Source organism: Manis pentadactyla, chromosome 3, assembly GCF_030020395.1.
Source record: "Manis pentadactyla isolate mManPen7 chromosome 3, mManPen7.hap1, whole genome shotgun sequence".
Lineage (NCBI taxonomy): Eukaryota > Metazoa > Chordata > Mammalia > Pholidota > Manidae > Manis > Manis pentadactyla.
In genome coordinates, this window is record NC_080021.1 from 141,743,683 (window position 1) to 141,764,548 (window position 20,866).

The window sequence follows — 20,866 nt, forward strand, 5'->3', positions numbered from 1 at the left end:
GCCACTTTTTACTTGATGGAAGTAATAATAGTATTTCATAATAGTATTGATAGTATTGAAAACACATAAACTCATAATAACAATCTATAGTGCATTAATGATAAAATTTATTTCAACATATTAGTTAGCTACTTGCTTAGAATTATATTCACTTAGCACGTAGACTGGTTAAGACCAGGGCTTCTAACAGAATGTCTTCCATAATTTACCAGTTAAATTTACAGATGGTCATTATCAGGGGTATTTACAACTTGATAGGTGCTATGAATGTTGATTGTATTTAGTACTTTTTGTACTAGTCAAGAAGAAATAGTTCCTCAGATGTTTAGCATTTAGCTTTATGTTTAAGAACACTAGCCTGAGAGACCATATAGATCAAATCCTCCACTTTATTTGTATCATATTAAAAAAATCAAAGTCATAGCAACAAAAAGAATCCAGAATGCGATAAAATATTCATAAAGATATTTGTAAAGAAATACAGTCATACCTAAAACAAATGGCAGTAAATGAAAGAAAGTCTAAAAAGTGGAGGGAATGGATAATATGAAATAAAGTAAAAATAACCCCCAAACATTTTCACAGGCTACGGAAATCACAGAAGGGAAAAGATATATGTCTATGACAGAGTGAGGGTCTCTTTAAAATGGACAAGAATTTTAAAGGAAAGATCAAAACGGGTGAATTTTAAATATTGTACCCATTAAGCAGTCAGTATTAAACAAAAGCATCGTTGAAATAAATATTTTAACATCAAAGGGTGTAAATTTCCATACGATTTGTTTAAAGAAAAAAGCTACCTTAGTCTTTGTTTAAATGTTGCTGCCTGACAAGGATTTTGTGATTAATTTTCTCTCAGGTTGAGGAAACAAGAATTGAGCAAAATCATTTGGGTGTGGGGTCTGGAAGATTTATGTAATTTTCAACGTATATTACTCATTGGGCGAACATGGTTTAAGGAAAGTCAGTAAAATCAGAGAATGTGGTCTCATGGTAAGTCTTGATTTTAGTTTGTAAGAAAACTTGCATATACAGGTAACCAACTTTCTGGAAATAAAAGAGAATAAAAGACACATAACGTTAACCTATGTGGACTCCTCACCCTACCTTCCTTTTCTCTTTCTGTACAGTTAGCTTCCCACGCTCGTGTCAGCTCTTGGGTTTATCAGAGCAGTGTTTTCGCAGAGCGGCCTTGCAACGCTACTGTTGTACCCCGAGTTCCAGCCGGGTCCCCCGCTCCAGGAGCCCCAAACCCAGGCTCCGGCCAGTTCCTGCACCGAAAGCACCGCTGGCTCCCGGGGCGTGGGAACCGGAGGCGCGGGCTCCCCTCCCGACTAGGCGGAGCCGGGCCGGTGGGGGGAAGGGGGCCAGAGCCGCTCCGCAGGGCCTCAGTCGGGGGTGGGCTCTGCTGCGCGGCGCGCGCAGTCAGGGACGCAGTCACATCGCTCCCGGGCCGCGAGGGAAAGACTGGGGGTCCGCGCGGGGCCAGCATCGGGGCTCGCCGCCCCCAGGTACGCCCAGGAGCCTCGCCCCGCCCCGCCATTCCAGCAGGTGGCCGAACCAGCTAGACCAGCCGAGCGCGCCCCGGTTCCCGGCAGCAGCAGGTGGCCCCGGACTTCCCGCTTCGCCGCAGCAGGGCGGGCAGCGCGCCCCGTCGCGCCCCAGAGCACCCCCAGCTACCCGCGCCCGGCGGCATGGAGGCGGACGGGGTCCGGGAGGAGCTGGCCCGGCTGCGCTCGGTCTTCGCTGCCTGCGACGCGAACCGCTCGGGGCGCCTGGAGCGTGAGGAGTTCGGGGCGCTGTGCGCGGAGCTGCGCGTGCGGCCGGCCGACGCCGAGGCCGTTTTCGAGCGGCTGGACACCGACCGCGACGGCGCCATCACTTTCCAGGAGTTCGCGCGCGGCTTCCGCGGGTTCCGCCGCGGGGGGCGGCACCGGGGCTGGGGGCCGCGGGAGCCCGCGCCGGCAGGGGCCCACGCGGGGCCGGACTCCGGGGACAGCGAGGAGAGCGAAGGCGATGAGGACGCCACGGCGGCGCTGGCTGCACCCTGGGACCCGGCGAGCCCCGGCCGGGCTTGGCAGGACTTCCAGGCGCGACTCGGGGACGAGGCCAAGTTCATCCCCAGGTGCGTGAGCGGGTAGGAGGGCGGGAGGGGGGGAAGAAGGTGTTCCCGTCGCTCTGTGCATTGCCTTCTCTCCTTGTTAACCCGCGGAGTGCGCGGACCCACTCTACCCTACTCTTCCCTGGGAGCTGCTTTGCGCCATCCACCACTCCAACTTTTGCAAGAGAAATCCGGAGACATGAGGAGAGGGAATGCGCTCATACGCAGGGTTTGGGAAGAAAGTTTCACACGGTCATTTCTGAGTCCCGCAAAAAGCACTGTTAATTTCCTGGGGCCTGAATGAAACCGTAGCATCTGGAGATTTTTCCGGGCGTGGGTTTGGGAGCGCTGTCCACGACCCTTCTGACCCGGTGACGTCACCTTCCACACCAGGTCTCCTCTGCACCGGGACCAGCGACCCGGGCCTTCAGCCAACTCTGCAGCCTCTGTAATCGTTTTTGCATATGTTGTTTTTCTATGACTACCTAGAAAACGAGACATTGTTGGCATTAAATTATTGTACACAAATATTCGGTGATATCTACTGCGTGCTAGGTGTTTTACCGAGTTCTTCTGCTTAATTTTCAGAACAATCCTGGGAGGTAGACTTTCTTACCTCTGATTGATGCAGACACTGAGACCCCAAAATTTAGACCTGCAAGACGTTAAGGAACTTGCCCTGTGAATAAAAGAGCAGGGATTTGATCACAGATGTTGTGAACCTAAACACTTTTGCTTCTTACACAATCGAATAAAATAAAACCATACAGTAAATTCTTTACTCCTATGACTTGGACAGAAATGATGTATTAATATCCTTACTAACTTAATTCTCAGGGGGAAAGGGGTTGCCTGCAGGTTCAGAGCATGAAGGGAAAAGTACTGAGCTTTTATTCTTTGAGGTTAATTTGTGTCTATCCATGCCTAGGTGTCATGGTTTGTCTCCAGCTGCTACTGTCATTTCTTCACCAGGCACTACCAACATGTCAGTGCTGTCACATGTTCTTGTGTTCTGTGGATTTTAGTTGAGATTTTATGGTTCTCTGGCTGTGATTGTTGAGAAGATCTGAAAGGTATCATTTTGGTTGACAATTCACCTGTCTGAGACATAAGACTCAGGAAAGGTAATAGCCCTGGAAGACATCTGTGGCCTTGCTCACCCATTAACAGTTAGACCTGCAGGGCTGGGAGTCCTCACTTCCTTCTCCGTTCAAGTGTTCCCTCAGGTTTGGAAAGTCGGGAACACGGGGCACGGACAGTGACTCACCACAGTATGACAGGGATTATGTAGAGAAAGTGGGTGTGATACCCATCTTCTTTATTATTGACAAAGGAATTACCATGCACTGTCTTTAGGGAATTAGAACAAGTTCAGCATTGCTATAAACTCCACTCTTTGAATCATCTTTCATCTGTAAGTTGGTTTGGGTCCAGCTAATTAAGAAATGTAATAAGGTAATTAAGTATAGGAATAAGGAAGGGTGAGCCCACAGGGTATTTTATACACACGCACACACACATGAACCTACTTTGCACAGTTGTGAAGTCTCAGCACTGAATATTTGACACTTAACTTTTAAATGATTAAAATGACCTTCTTAGGATCAGTGTACAAACCAGGACTTAATATTATTGGTGACATTGTTATTATGATGTCTCCCCAAACCCTTCAGAGGTTATTAATTTAATGGGTACCTGTGTCACCTGGTAGACCTGTGTTTTAAGCCCCACCCCCTTCTGATTCAAGATTAACAAATATAATATTTGCCTTCCTGTACTTGTTCAATTGGAAAAGAACTAAACTGAGTTTCTTTGGCTGATTGTTACCATGACAGCCATGGACTGTTTAGGTAAATTGGATTGCTTCTGCTCCACTTCTGCATGCAGCTGTTCACCTTCCCTTTCTCCCATCCAGATGTAATAAAAAATCTTTTGGCGATTGACGATGCTGTTGCCATTATTTCAGCCAAATTAACTCTGCAAACATTGTTGAGTGCCTGTTGTGTGTCAGACACTATTGTAGGTACTGCCCTAGGTCCCTGGGGACAATGAGAAGGATGAGCTGTATTCATGCCCTCAAAAAGTTCATAGCATGGGTGAAACGTTTCTCAACAATGTCATCAAATAACATTTTAAAGGTAAGAGGGTTGTGTGCAGGAAATTCCATATACTGTGGACATAGCCCAACAGACTGCTGCGAGCAGGAGCTTTTTGTGAAGTTTTGAGTGAAAAGGTCATGTATTTGCTCATTTTGCTCCATAATATATTTGGGCTTGTTTTAATATTAAATACTGTATTTTCTTCCAATGAGAAAATTGTTCATCCAGGAAGGTATTTCATCTGGGGGCTTTGTTTCCCACCTGACACTCCATCTTACCCCTGGTAGCATCCCCCATGCCTATCTCCACGGGTATCCGTGTCCAGTTTGAGAAGGACATATATTCCATATAAGAATGTTTGGTTCTTGTAGAGGCAAAATATGATTGTATTGACAGGATTTCCATTTCAAAGATATTCAAACTCTTAGTTCAAAATATTAAGCAAGTTTAGGTTAAGCTTGGCAGTCCTCAGTAATTGTGATATTAGAGGGACGATAATATTGTATTGTGAAGGGATGAAATGGTCTCTGGGACATGTGTCAACATGTTCATAGCTTGGCCGCATGGGGAAGGGAGAGGAGAGATGGAGGCAGAGAGAGATCAGCAAGGGGACAGGGCTAGAGACATGGAGTGAGGGAGGCCAGGGTGAGAGGAGGGGAAAGACAGAGATCAACAGACAGACGGACTGATGGATTGACTGGACAGTGCCTCGGTTTCCCGTCTCTTCCCCCTCAGTGAGTTTATGGCCCAGAGTCAGCTTGAGATGGAATAGGCAATGCCACTCTGCTGTGTTTGATCTCAGCTCTTGAGTATCTTCAAAATGTGAGCATCTTGGTTTGGATTGTTCTGGTTGTGTTCGAAGATAAATACATATCTTTTTCATTCATATGGCCAAGATCTGGTGCTCATCCAAGGAGATGAAGATTTGTTCCAGCTTTGGGGCATGATGGTGGGTTGGACCCCAGTACTGGAAGAAGGTTAAGGGTGTTTTTGGCTATGTGTGATATTTATGTTTGGTACTGGCTTTGGGACCTGTCAGTGTACCAGCCACAGGCTTTCCAGAGACTGCCTGCCTTTTCTAGGTTCAGAACTGGGTCTAGGTATATATCTACTTCTCTTTATTTTCTGTTGCTGGTCTGTTGCTGTCTGTTTTTTTCTCTTTACTGTATTTCTGTCACAGCTGTGTGCATCTTCACCCTGCTGCTGAGTGAGAGAGACCTGTCAGGAAACCACACTCTGCCTCACGCCTTCCGAGCCTTTCTCCTGGGCATTGCAGGAGTCTGCATGGCTTAGCTTCTATTCTGTGGGTTTTACTTGCTTGTGGTCCCTTTTGGTTCTGGTATTTGAATTTCATCTCAAGGTAGTAACTTCTTTTTGACTTCCTGACTCCAGAAAAGTATTCTGGCCTTCCCGATCTTAGAGGATGATCAGTTTTGGCCATATAAGCAGTGGTCTACTCTCTCAGATATTGCTGATAATTCAGAGCTTTACTGTCAGGTTTTGATGAGAGACTCTTTACTCTGACCTTATGGTCTGGGCCAAAAGAAAAAGGCTTATTGTGGGGTGTCACTGGGAAGACTACACTTCAAAAACCACAGACTCTCCTCTAGCTTGTCTTTGAACCTGAAATTTTGATTTATACTTTTCCCAAATCACTGTTCAAATTCATGATCATACTACTCCTTTCACTGAGCATGTAACAGTCTTCACCTGTTTGATTTCTACCTGGGGTATATGTCAAATGTAAAATGGAAGTAGCTGCATTATGCTAATCTGCTTTGTTGGGAGGTTTGGAGGCTGACGAAATAAGAACCTTTAGATGGTGGGAGAGGCTAGAATGCCATGGCGACTCAAATGCCTGTTTTAATTTTTCTCCTGTGATTGTACATACAATGCACATTCTTGCTTCATGTATAAGTTGTTAAAGATTAGGTAGCACCTGACTGCAGAATGTAGTTGGAAAGAAGAAATGGGAAGAGATAATTTGTCATGGGTAATCTGCTTATACAGGGGTAATCTGACTATATTAGTCTCCTATTGGGTTATAAAGTGGAATGTAAACACTCTTTCACAGAAGGAAGTTGTAATGGTGGAATTATTGTATGACACATGATTTCCTTGGAATTAGTTATTCAGAAAAACAACTTTGTTGCTTCAACTTGTAAATATTTGGGCTCTTACAAATTATAATTGCTTTTGTCAGAGTAATAAAAAGAGAAGAGTGAATTTTTATCTTTAGGATCCTAGACTATATGTCCTATAAAAATGAGATGCAGATTTTGCAGTAGCTCAAACATGTTTCTTTAATCTTTTCTCTAACTCACTTAGTGTCCTAGTCACAAGAGAGGCTTCGTAGGCTTGACCCTTTCCTTCAAGGGGCTTGTTGTCTCACCTCCGTAGGGGGAGTTTCTGTTCCTGAAGGACTGGGATGCACTGTAATGAATGGAAAAATACCTCCTGGCTTGTGCCCGAGACTACGGACATTTCATGTCAAGAGTGTTTCTCAAATTGCAGGCCACATACCCTTTGGGTCTTTACGCATATGCTCCTGGGTCTTAGAAGACTAAAGATTTTTGTTTTCGTTTTGGTGAAACAGAAAACAAATTTAATTTGAGCACATTTGGAATCACCTGGATGACTTTTCCATTACAGATTTGGCCACATGATTTCAGACCCTGTCCTTGAGTTTAGGATGGTACAGATCTCACAGCACTACATTCCCAGTCTCGGCTGATGTGGGAAGGCAGAGCTACAGGCTTAGCATATGGGTAAATGTGTGAATTGGAAGTGGCTGACAACACAGAGTGTTGGATTGCCTGTGGACTCGATAGAAAGAGATGGGAGATTGGATGTTGATCGTGGAAGTGTGCTCCAGAGAGCCACACGCAAGCTGCCTGTGCCATACGGACCTTGGCTGTGGGGATTCAGTTCCAGCTGGAAGTGCATTCTGTCAGGTTAGAAGGACGTAATGTATATTAGTCTCATAAATGTTTTGAAGCTGGGAGTATAAGGGGTTTATGTATGGTTTATGTTTGTTCATGGTTAAGTAACATGATATAAACAATATTTATATCAGCTCTGGAATCCATAGGAGACATTTTCTTTGATGAAGTCTGCATGTTAACCAAGTGTGAGAAATAGTGTTCCAAAAGGCCTAGGAACCCTCAAAAGCTCTGTAGGATGGGAAACATTGGTTTCTCTGTTTTTCATTGCTTATTGGTCCTGTCTGTCATTTAAATTGAGGGCATAATACTGTGGAAGAAGTTCATCTTAAGTTGTTCCCAGTCTTGTCATTTTTCTACGGAAGAGATTCTCCTTGCCCTTTTCCTATGCCTGCCTGCTTGCATGTCCTTCTTTTAAAAATGTTTTTCGTATCCATGTATGGCTGGGACAGTGCTAGGCACTGGGTCCTTTAAAATAGTGTCCTGTCAAAAATCAAAGCTTCTTGGCCAGTGTCTTCCCACCCAGGGGTGACAGTACCACTGAGGGTTATAAAAAGGGAAGAGTCGCAGGTGAATGGTCTGAGTCCAGCTCCTAATTGGTGGTCACATGTCAAGTAGATGAACTAAATTCTGGGAGATTCCTCCTCACATCAGTAGAGGAGTTTTCTCCATTTGTCTCCTGCGGTGGTGGTGAAATTCCAGCAAGAGAGAGACCCTAGACTCCTGTCAGATGATCTCCAAGTTCCTGTCTCTTGCCATCCTGTGGTTTGGGCATTGGAGGGGGGCTCACAACCTCAGAGGCCTCTGGGGCCAGGTGGGCGATGCTGGCCTGGTGGAGGGTAGTCTGGGCCCAGTACCAGCCTCCACCTCAATGGCTGGGGACACACAGTTGCTGTCGTGCCGCATATAGGCCCAGTGATGCCGACTTATAAAGGACAGTGACAAATCCAGACTTTAGTGGAATTCTCAGTTTTGCATCCTCTGTGAAGGTCAGTGCATGCAGGAGGGAAAAATGCTGTTTCCCATTTGCCTCCTTTGTTTCCTGCCTGGGAATGTGCACTGGTACGTCCCTGTTTCAGGTGTGATCCTGCTTTGCTGGCCCGTGTTGACGTGAGCAGGTCGCTCCATGGCACCCTGGCTCAGACCTTTAACTGTGCTGCTCCTTCCCTTTCCCAGCATGGGGGGGTAGTATTTTGACCCAAAGACAGTCTATCTTTACTCTCTTTTCCTGTTCACAGATGTTACTGTAATTTTCAGTGTTACCTTTTTCAGGCTCAACAGATGGTACTGTACAGTATTTTCTACCTCCAGGTTATGCTGCCCTGAGAAGTGCGTCCTTGGGGAGGAGGGCTGAGCTCTGACCATGTTGGGATGTCGAGGACACCTTTTCCCCTTGTCTTTCTTTCTCTTCATTTGAAGCTGGAGCAGTTCTAAGACATGTCACAGGTTTTAAGCATGTCATAATTTTTAAAACATGTAAAAAAATCACCAGGAGGCGCTCCTCTCTCTGAAGTCACCCGCACTTTCTAAGTGCATAACCTTTTAACCTTAAACTTTGTCTCTCCAAACCTTTCAAGGCATCTCTCCTTGCTGAGGTTGCCTGCTGCACTTCTCTCTTTAAGTAACCTTAAATAAGACTTTCACTCTGCTTCAAAAAAAAAAAAATCACCTGGAATGCAATGAATTCTGATAAAAAATAAGGGGATTTAGTTATGAGAGGTCATATTTTCTGGAAGGCAGTGGTGTTTTCTTTCACTGTTGGAATACTTTGTCCTTCAGGCAGAAAGTTTTTTATGGGGATGAAATGTTGCTCAACATCATTAATCATTGGGGAAATGCAAATCAAAACCACAGTGAGATATTGCCTCACATAGGTTAGGATGGCTGTTATAAAAAAAAAAAGTAAAAATTGCTAGTGAGGATGTGGAGAAATTAGAATGCTTGTGCACTGTTGGTGGGAATGTAAACTGGTGCAGCAGCTGTAGAAAACAGGATGGAAGTTCCTCAGGAAGTAAAAAATAGAACTACCATATGACCCAGTAATCCTACTCCTGAGTTTGTCTCCAGAAGCATTGAGATCAGGATCTTGAAGAGATGACTGTATCCCCATGATCATTACAGTGTTATTCACGATAGCCAAGGGGTAGAAACAATCTATGTCCACTGACAGGTGAATGGATAAAAAAAACATGGTATATACATACAGTGGAGTATAATTCAGTTCTAAAAAGGAAGGCATTCCTGCAATGTGTGACAGCATGGATGAACTTGGAGGAATTATGCTAAGCGAAAAGCTAGACACAGAAGAACAAATGCTGCCTGATTGCACTTAATATGAGGGAACTACAGTGGTCCTACTCTTAGAAAGAATGGTGGCTGCAGGGGCTGAGGGGAGGGGGAAAGAGGGAGTCACTCTTCAATGCGTATAGAGTTTTAGTCCTGCAAGATGAAAAAATTCTAGAGATCTGCTTGATGACAATGTGTGTGTTGTCAACGATACTGTACCGAACACTTAAAATTTTAAGAAGGTAGATTTTATATTATGTTTTTTACCATAACAAAGACAAATATGATGGAAATAGGAATTTTTCTTTACAGAGATAAGATATTTTAATAGCTACAAAAGCTCTGCCTTGTTTTTTTTTTTTGGAGCAGTTTGAAATACACGTTCTGCCAAGCTTTGCTCCTTAAATGTACTGATACCTGTCACTTTAAGGTCACCAAGTAGAAACACGGAAGATACTAACACATTCTGAGAGCTACCCCTCCCCCACACATCAAGGGCAATCACTCCCTTTAATTTCAATTTTTTGAATTTAGTTTTGGGACATTTTATAAGGGACTGGTCAGCCGTGAAAGCCCATTGTGATCATTTACACCTGTAAAATTATGGAGCATGCTCACGTGGCCCTTTTATTTTAGTGGTATCTTTGCCCAAGAATCATTTTTAAATGTGTGGATGTAAATAAAAAAGGGCAGATGAGTTACTTGTTCTGAAATCTGAATGCAGGGCTGGAAGTATCACCTGCCACCAGCTGCCTGGCCCATCTGGGCCACAGGTAGAGGGGCCGGTGGTGGGTTGTGCAGGATTTGTTGACTTTCTGTTGCAGGGTTTGTCGTCCATCTGCTTAGGCATGGCAGCTACACCATGGCATCCCCTGACATGACAGTCACCTTGTAGTTCTCACTTCTGTAGAACAGAGCTCTGGGCTGAGGTGGAAGGATTCCTGAAGAGTCAACCAACATTTGCCTAGAGAAGTCATGTGTTGAGTTGTTCATCTGTCATGGTTTCTGTCAGACATGCAATAAACTAGGGCTAGTGTTTGTGACACAAATACTTTTTTTCTTCCTCCGTGGGGATCTGTTGACATAGCATTACTGAAGTCTGGCAGATATAGTTTGGGGATGTTAATGAGTGAATTACAGTGCAGGCATTTCTGCTCTAACACAATATATATATTCCAGGAAAACTTACTATTCTGCAGACACACAGAGGGCATGGGGAAAAAAAGGGATGAGGGCCCACTACTGAATATTTGTATGACTTTGTATCCAGAATACTCAAAAACCAGTAACAATCCTAATAAGATACCAATACAATAAAAAAAAAGTCACATTGGATTCTTCATAGACATAGAAATAAACCCATCCAGAAAACCTGTGGATGTTTTAAAAAAGCAAAAATACAGGCTCTTGCAGCTTGTTTTTGAAGATGTGGGTAGGCTGATGCAATGTGGCATATGGGCGCTGGCTGCTGAGTCATGGGAACAAGGACAAAATGCACGAAGATCTGAGAGAACGAAGGCGAAGCACACGGGCAGGCTGCCAAGGGGAAGCCCAGGGGCGAGTGGGTGCTGTGTCCTGCTGTGTTGCCCTGAGCCTGCTGCCCTCAGCTGTGGTGATGGACTTGCACTTGGTAGCTGTTACTTGGGGATGCAGAGCATTAACATGCTGGGAAATGCACTCTCCACTTGAGCATCATTCACTTGTCGCCCTAGGGAATGAGCTAATTGATGCTAAAGGATCCTGCATTGTGGTCTCAGTCTGTCTGGAGCACAAATTCATGAGAGGCTACAGTAAGGCCCAAAGCCAGAAATGGATGTTAGATTGATCTGTGTGTACAGACTCAGAGGTTTAGTACTGGTCTAATGGGTAATGCATTGCCTCTCTCCTAATAGGTTAACGTGAATAAGCTGTCTTCAGGCTAATAAAAATTTGTCAGTGAACGTAGGTTGAATCCACAACCTGTGAAGTCCACAGATATATGAAACAGGTTGGTACAATCCTAGTGGAACTCTGGCGACAATGAAAATATTATGGTATAGCTGAGTATTTGGGGCCTTAAAAAGTGACCTACTGTATCATGTTGAATGATACTTACAGTTCTTATTCAGCAACTGAGTAAGAATTTAGTTCTTAACTGAATTCAGCTTATTCAGTTGAATAATCTTATTCATCTCTTGGAGGTGGGACTAGCATATGTTCCCTGTGAAACTGGTATATTTGTTTATATAGGATATGAAAGTGCAATGACTTAAGTCACTATATTAGTTGGATTCTCTAGAGAAACAAAGCCAATAAGACAAGAATGTGTGTGTGCATGGGTGTGTATGAGGGAGAGAGACTGATTGAGTTCTAAAGAATGGCTCACTTGATTGTGGAGTCTGGCAGGTCTAAAATCTGCAGGGCTGGCTGGCAGGCTGCAGACCCAGATATGGATAAAGTGAAGATTCCTATGGTCAGGATTCTCACCTGGCCCTGGTCGGCTTGCTCACTACACACATGTGGGCAATATGTTGTTATTGGCTCTATATAAAGAGCTCCGTCCATGCTCTGGGTGACACGGTGGCATGGCTGCAAGGCTGCAGGAGAGCAGAGACTGGAGTGGTGGCAGCGCTGAGGACAGAGACTGAGACGTCTGCGAGGGCAGAGAGGCCCAGAGGCAGAGACCGGCTTGCTGCATGCAGACTCGCTGAGTGGATGGGATTCTAGTGATTGACCTGCCACCATGGGTATAAAGTTGGGTATAAATCCTTTTACCCCAAGAACATTCCACTGTCATTCCTCAGTCTCATTGAATCCATAGTGAACTTGCCCAGGGCTGAAACCCATTGGCAAGACACCAGGGAAGAGTTGATGGAGCAGTTACAGCCTGAAGGCAGTTTCACCTCTTCCTTGGGGGAAGGTTTTCAACTAATTGGATGAAGACTGACCACATTATGGAGGTGTCTTGCCAATGGCTTTCAGCCCCGGGCAAGTTCGCTATGGATTCAACGTGACCAAAGAAATTGACAGCAAAACACTCTTGGGGTGAAAGCATTATACCCAACTTTATTTCCAGGTGGCAGGTCAGTCACTAAAATCTCATTCACTCAGAGTGAGTCTGCATGCAGCAAGCTGGTTTCTGTCCTCTGGGCCCCTCTGCCTGCACAGCCATCCACACAGCCATCCTCTGGGCCTCTTTGCATAGTCGTCCCACACAGCCAGCCTCTGTCCTGGGCACTGCCACCTCTCCAGCCTCTGCTCTGCTCTCCTGCAGCCTTGCAGCCATGCCTCTATGTTGTGCTCAGAGCACTGGATGGAGCTCTTTATATAGTCAGCGGCAATGTATTGCCCACAGGTGTGCAGTGAGCTAGTCAGCCAGGGCCAGGTGAGAATCCTGGCCACAGGAACTCTCATTTTATCCACAGGAGGGTAACCTTGCTTTACTCAAAATCTAGTGATCTAAATGTTAACTTAGAAATACCTTCACCACAGCAATATCCAGACATTCATTTATGACCATGTATCTGAGTACTGTAGCCTAGCCAAATTAATATATAACATTAACCTCCACTAAGAAACTCTTTCATATAGTCTCAGTTTTTGAGATTCCCTGTTATGAGAATCAGTTTTGAAAAGCTCAGACAGCATTTTTTTTTTTAGTGCTTGCAGCTTTATAAAATATGTACCAGAAAACTTTCCAAAAAAAAAAAATCCTTACATATGTTATATTCCTCCTGTACCCTTTCCAAATGTCTAAACACTTCAAAACAACATACCAAATTTCAGTGGCAAATTTAAAGTTGTTAACATTTTTCTGTCTGCCAGGAAAAGGCCTGCCCTGCCTGTGTCTGTGGCTCTGGAATGGCCCCCTAATTATAAGAGGGCTATACTTCACTCTCGTCTCCCCTTTCCATCCTCGCCATATAATCTCACTCTTCATCAGGATATGTGTAGCCCCAAACCGCACACCTCACAGAAGAGACATTTTGGATTTAAGTAGCCTCCGCCATCGGGCAAGTTGTGCCAGCCTTTACATGGCTGCGCTTTTCCAGGCAAGCTAACTGCTTGCTTGCTCACATCCTTTCTGCTTTTCCCTTCTTCCTTTTCCCTTCTGCAAGAAGGGAATTCTGCTAAGAAGTCCAGAAGCTGAAGTTTTAATGAGAAATAGTATGAAATCTCTTAGAGTAGGAACAACTTCTTACTCTGCTGTCCGCAACTACTAGTTTTTGCCCCTGAGTTTGTATTTTCCAATTTGAGAGGCACAGGGAAGCCCAGAAGTGTTCCAACAGATACAGGTCCTAAAATTCAGCTGTAAGAAAGCTGCTAGTTCTGTGCTCATGTTCCCAGGATGGGGCATTTTTCAGTTTCCGGAGCTCAGCAGACACACCTTGTCTCAGGTGTTGCTTCTCAGGGGCCTCAGAGGAATGGCACTGGCAACACCTGGGAGCTGTTCTAGACACGCAGACTCTGATCCCCACTGTTGTCAGGCAGCTGCATCTGGAAGGTCTCTCCCTGTGCACCAGGTGGAACCTCAACCTGGACTGGGGTGGGTTCTTGACTGAGAAAGAATTCTCGAGCAGGTCGGAGGAGTGTAAGTAAGGAAGGAATTCACCAAAGCAAGACTAGTGGTGGATGGCAGCAGCTGTGCAGGCAGCAGAGAGCAAGGAAGAGCAGAGGGAGGAAAGGGAAGCTCATTGAACTCCTTCTTGGCATAGGGAAGATCCCTTGCCAACTCCTGAAGCCAGAGGCATCTGGTGTCCAGTGTCTGCTTGAATCTCCCCAGCATGGGAACTAAGCCCCTACCATCCCAGGATTTGGGGGAGCCACAGAGTCTGGATAGGGTGAGATTATGTTCTGAGAACTTCCCAGAGGCAAAGAAAGGAGATTTCTGGGCAGGCTACTAAAAAGCATGATTGTACAGCTACAGTTCTGTCTGAGTCACCCAGGCAACAGGAGTTTGCAAGCCCAAATCCGAGATCTTAATAATCCTTTGCTACATATCTGAAGTAGAACAGTGAAGACTTGTGCTTACATCTAGGAAATTGTATAAAATAGTGAAGTAACAAAGACGCTTACCACTGGGAAAAGGGGTCTTTTATTAGCCTCCCAAGAGGCTTGGAAGAGTACAGAGACAATGCAGTAAGTTAAGCAGCGAGAAGTCTTTATTTAAGGCAAAGTACACACTCAAAGAAAGGGGAGTGTGGGCAACCTCAGAGAGGAGGCATGCTTAAGGGTTTAGGATTCTGTCTTTTAAGGCTTTCAAGAATGGGGCAAAGGTTGAGGGCAGGGAATTGGGGGTGGACATAGGCTTGATATGTGGTCTTGTGTTACCTATCACCAGTGAGAGACATTATGTCATCATCCATAGTCTGTACGATAAATTTAACAAGGAATTTCTTGAACCTGTTTTTCTCTAAGATAGTGATTACCCTCAAGCAGTGGGGACATAAAATTTAGGACTACTTGCCCTGCCTTAAGAAAGGGTAGGTTGTTGGTTAATCACCATAAAACATGTTAGGAATTTTACCTCCTAATTCCCTGGTTTTAAAAATGGAATCTTAGCCTTAGGATGGAGTCCCTCCTGTTCTTACTCTACTGCTTATATCTCAGCATTTTTCATCATAGGCTGGAAAAATTAATCATGATGCTTGTCCCATGTCCCTGCCCTCGCTCAGCACCACAAGCCTGCTTGAGGCATCTACATTTTAACAAGAACCCTGGGTGACTTGTGCATGTGGAAATGAGAAATGAAGATATGGGGTGTGGCCATGTTTGGCTGGGACCTGTTTTTTAAAAAGTAGAAAAGGCCTAGGGAGAGAATGTTGAATTTAGGCAACAAGATGTACTTCATATACTTCAGAATTTTGCCTTGGGTGCCTCTGGTTGTTTGAAATCTGAATTGTGAAGTGGTGATGAGTTTACCATGAGGATAAGTAATGTATACTCTATCAAGTATATTGCATATTTTCTGAATGTATTCTTCAGAGACAAATAGACAGAAGAGGGTGCAGAACTTAAATGTACAGCTTGTTGGGTCTTCATAGATCGAATGCTCATACAGTACAACATCTAGAATGAAACAGAACTTCTTACCATATTGCAAAAGTCCCTTAGTGCTCCCCTCCAGTTATGACAGCCCCATTCCCAGGGTGATCATTATCCTTTGCCTGTCTTTTTTACTTGCATACATGGCCTCAAGAGTGTACTTGGCTTCTTGCACACAGTGTGATGTTTGTGAGCTTGTAGTTGTAGGTCTGTCTTTTCCATTGCTGTAGACTATTCCACTGTGCAAAGATACCACAATTTTATTTATCCATTTTACTACTCATGGCCATTTGTGTGGCTGCTGCTTTATGACTGTTTTACACACATGTCTTTTGGTAAGCATACGGACACATACAATACATTGCCTTTAATTAAGTGCTTGCAAAATACTTTTTTTCCTTGCTAAGTCAGGTCATCACAATGGAGTCTAGTTTCATCCTGAGCTGTGTGTAGGATATTCCCAGGACTTGTGGAGGTGGTAGTTCATCTTGGCCAGTTGAGTTCCTGAATGCATTTTTCTGCTCTTGCTCTCAGGCTGCTAGGTTATAGTTTCCTGTTGCTGTTCTTCCTCCCTTTCTGGGCACCTTCCTTTGCTGGGAATTCAGGAAGAAACTGATCAGATATAGTAGAACTGCATTCTAAAATCCCTCTTTGAGTGAAGGCTATTCCCTTGCCAAGCAGGAGTGTCTCAGAGGCTGTTTTACCTTTTTTCCTGACTTTCAGTCTTCTTTTGGATTCTCCATGGTTTTCACACCTGAGTTTCAGATGGTTGGAGGGCTGCCATCAATTTGAAATTATTTTTTTCAGTTTTATTCCTTTTCCATTTTTACTCATGTTTTAACTCTGTTTCCCATTTTGTTCATTTTGAAAGTTTCTCAGAGTAGACACTGTGGTTTTAAATTATATTTATAGAAATTATGCCATTTAGAAATATAAGCACAAACCATGGATTTATATTATCATGAATATATGTGAGAAGTAGATGTCTAGCTAAGAGTGGACGTGGGCTTATGTAGAGATGAACTCATGGGAGTCTGACAAGATAGGGGCTCGTACGTGTGTGTGGGTCCCAGCCCAAAAGTTTTCAGTCACTGAAATTATTTTTAGTGCTCTTTTATTTTTTTGTTTTGGGGAAATGCTACAAAAACTATCTATACACAGAGGTAAACAGATACTACTGTTCTGTGGTTTCTCCTTGTCCACTCAAGCCAATTATTGTAATGACTTTATGACAGCTCTTTCTTTGCTGCTTGGATTTCATGTAACTGTTCAGCATTTATTTCCATTTTTAGCTTTTGGGGCAGCTGTGCTGCCCAGAGGGGATGTTATCCACACAGGTGAGAGAGAAGAGCAGTTCATACGACAGGGAACAGGGACTGGAAGCCAGGGAAGAATAAAGGTTTGAGATGAAAAATGTAAACTGAGATGAAAGTAAATACACAGCTCACAGAAATTGCTTTTTGCTTATCTGATGAACCAGGGAGTTAAGATGATGACTCAATTAAAAGAAGACCTGCTTTTCCTTTCTGGGCTCTCCTGAGGGGCTGAGGTCAGATTCCTCCAGGAAATAGTGTTTGAAAATCTGAAGGTTGTTTGCTCTCTTAGTGGGCTGAGTCTCTGGGAGCTCAAGAGTGGACTAGTTTTCAGGATAACTGGTCCAGGTATAATGTGAAAAAGTCAGATTTTAATAGGATTTTTGGCCACCGTCTTTGTTGAATCACATTCCAGAAAATCACCCTTCAGTTCCTTAGAAAATCAAATGAAAAAGTCATTAAACTTCCTGCAGGATGCTTGGAAAGCAGTGAGGTGGACAGTTGATGAGCAGTGGAGTATATCTTGGGAAGCTTTTACCTTGGAAAATACGCCCCAGGGAGCATGGAATGAGGCGGAGAGCCTCTCAGGGTCTTAACTGTTGAATTGTCAGATTAAAGACATCAACATTTTATTTTAAAGGATATGTGTTCAAGAAAATTTTAAGAGAATTTCTACAACTAATTGTGCTCTAGTTTGATATTTTGGGTCCATCTCTTTGCATAAAACAGATTGTTAAACTTACTGATGTAGCTTTATGTTTGAAGGTTAGATAACAAGGTAAGGTAGGTAGGTAAAAATCAATGATTCTATAAGTTAAAAGTAGATTAAGAACATTCTTTCTATGATGTGTTTTTTATACAGTAAACAAGCAAACACTACCATGCCTACAAATAGTTTTAATTTAAGAGAATTCAAAGATGCTATGGAAAAATGATCATTTATTACATGATCTTTCAGAGTCAAGTCTTTGAGAGAGGCTTTTAAGAAGGCCAGAGCAAGTTGTATAGTGTGCAACAAGTTTTTTCTTGCCAATATCATCTATACTCAAGTGTTAAGTTTGAGATTTAACCATTGAAGAAAATGTGACGTTAGTTTAGGCACCAGTTATTTTTCCATGATAAGTTTGAGATTTAACCATTGAAGAAAATGTGATGTTAGTTTAGGCACCAGTTATTTTTCCATGATATCAACACTAATTTAGAGTTAAATGCTGGTAATGCAATAATTATTAGTAGGTGTTCAATATATATTAAATACAAATTCAACAAATAGGTTTGCTGCTGAGTGAACAGGTAGAATGCACTTACATGCCTGAATAGGTTAATTTTAGGAGAGAAAATGTGCTCTTTATTGGTACTCATGGTTTTGTGTTTTATTAAGAAGTCATTTGGAGTTTTTAGAAAGACAAGAAAATTCTTATCTTCTATAGGAGCTTGTGGTTGGTTATCTGTGTAATACAACATTTTAAGTCTGTCTTGATTTACATAAAATTGTGATTTAATTTGTGTTTTTGGAACTACCATATATATTATAATATTTATAAACTTAAATGTACATACACTTTTGTTAAAATTGTTACTTGTTTAGTACTGAAGAAATATATTTAGGATTCACATTCTAAAATATATTTAGCCATTCAGCTGGCGTTCTGATTTCAGCAACCTCAACCCATAAAAACATAAATATGAGGTGGAAGGAAGAAAAGGGGCCTCTGTGTTTCAGAAATATTAGTTACAGGTTCCAGCAGGACAGTTTCTTGAGTTGAAAATTTCTCACTCTTTTCTATTATATCATTATATAATAACTATTGGGCAACCTCCCACCCCCATTGGAAACAATGAGAATGTCAAAAAGGGCTAAATTAAGCAATGGGAAGGCAGCCAGCTGGTTGAAAGATAGTAGCATCTGCTCTTTCTTGTAGAGTTCAGATGCAGTCTGCATGCTTTCTAGAATCTCTTTTCTCATTGTTCAGAAAGGGATTGACTCTTTCTGCTTGGCAATCAGATTTCCCAGGTTCGTCTCCTCACCGGCCGCGTGCCCGCTAATGTTCATCTGCTCCCTCCTCACTGATTCAGTCTCTGAGTCTGTCCAGACCTGCCTCTGATCTAGAACAAAACTGCCTTCTCCACTTCACCTCCCGCTGAGTCTCACCTCCCCTCATTCAGTCATGAATGTAACTAAAGAAGATTACAAGCAATTTTATAGGGAATGACTTTAGAGTTGCATTCCCCCTTCAGCCTCATTCAGTCATCAATGGTCAGAACTATGGGCTGTAGAGGCTGGTAGAGTAAATGAAAGGTAAAACATCCACAGAATCTCAGTACACTGATCTTTAGATAAAGTGTGGCAGGGGATCTGGAGGGGAGAGATTTCTTGTGGTTGGAGCAGTCAGGGCAGGCTTCCTGGAGAAAATGGCTTTCTAGATAGGAAATACAAAAGATTTAGATTTGGATCAGAGACCAATATTAAACAACACTTTGACTAGGGAGGGATAAAGCTATTCTGAACCCTTTTCAGTCTCAGATATTGAAAAGAATAGTTAAGGGATGGGATTATGTGAAATCGACAAAGATAACATGTATGATCTGAACATTGTCTCTTTTGTTGAAAATTTATGTGTTGTGTGTTGGGCACTGTGCAAAATATTTGAGGACAGTGAGCACCTAAGAGTGCTTAGAAAATGAGCAGGGGGAAGGAAATGAGATAGGAAGCAGAGTGGCCATAGGATTGATTCTCCAACCCTGAATTTTCTTGTGAATAAAATGAAAAGAACTAATATACTTAGAGTTATCTAATTTTATTGGAATTTTATTGTCTGACAAATTGCTTTTATTGTATATGTGGTCTTATAATTCTATTCAAAAAGCTTTTAAAAATAAGGTTATTTCTAAAATATATTAAAATTTTTTATGTGCATTCAAGCAAAGAAAATCTTTACATCAATTACATGAACATTAAAAAAATTGAGTAAGCAGAGTCATTTGGGAAAATATTCAAGCATTTTAATCACTAATTTATATCTATTTCTAATACTTTTCCCATAATGGCTTGATATTTTCTGCTATAAAATTGCTTGCAGTCTTTTTCAGTTACATGTTATGATTATTTTTCCCTATAAAGGGAAAACTGAGGAAATCTGAATAAAGTATGGCCTTTAGTTAATAGCAATGTGTCAGTGTCAGTTTATTAATTGTAACAATGCACTGCACTAATGTAAGATGTTAATTATGGCAGAAAGTGGGTGCTTGTAATATCCTTCTTTCCCTTCTTTAGAGTTACATTTTATGACTATAAGTTTGAAATTGTTGATACCAGCAATGACTCTTTTCTGTAGGTCATAATGTTTTTAATTAAAAAATTCTCTCTACAAGGGCTGAGATACAATTGTAGAGAAAATTCTTTGATAAGCCTAGAGCAAATTCTGGTAAATTCTCAGTCCTTTTTGATTTGGTATTGACATGTGAAATATTTATTACATGCCATATGTAAATATTTCAGCCCATGAATGTCACAGTATTGATGTTTTGGTCTTCCTTCAATGTACTTACTTTGACAAATACTTTGACAAGTTTCTTAACTTTTATAAGACAAGACTTGTCAAATCAGTTGTCTCCACTTACAATGCTTTTGAATGTTTTTCTTTACTTAGATGCTTCAAAATTGTAGGCCTTTTTAATTTAATTTAATTTTGGTGTTATTATTTTATATTAGAATATAAATTTAATCCAGTAAAAGTAGAAGGTTGAGATATTCCAAATCATAATTATGGAATTTAGGAATTAAATATGCACGGCCTTGTGGTGTCATTGTGTAATCTGGTCCATCCATCAGTACCTTCCTGTTTTCAGGCTTACTTTTTGCTTAATTCCAATCTGCTTCAAAGGCCAAGGTAGTTTTTGTAGCTCTCATTGTTGACTAATCTGACAGAAGTTTTCCAAAACATTTTGAACAAATGTAGTGAAAACTTGGGGAACTAGTTTACAAAAAACATAGGGTGATTTGCTAAGTAGTTCTTCAAAGTTTCAACCATTTCCAAAACCCCAATGATGACAGGCCACACAGAGATTAAGTAACCACCACCGAAATGTTTATAGATACTG

At 42.5% G+C, this 20,866-nt stretch overlaps 1 protein-coding gene across 2 annotated transcripts in view; it reads left to right on the forward strand.

The window, feature by feature from the left end:
* The first annotated feature begins 284 nt into the window (after positions 1–284).
* RASEF (RAS and EF-hand domain containing) overlaps positions 285–20,866 on the forward strand; it is a 76,068-nt gene continuing 55,486 nt past the window's right edge. Inside the window, exon 1 of one of the 2 annotated variants that reach the window (XM_036904322.2) lies at positions 285–2,125. In XM_036904322.2, the coding sequence (XP_036760217.1) occupies positions 1,695–2,125 (431 nt within the window). In that variant the 5' untranslated portion in view covers positions 285–1,694. The remainder of the gene's footprint in view (positions 2,126–20,866) is intronic. The other variant, XM_036904321.2, reaches the window with a different exon arrangement.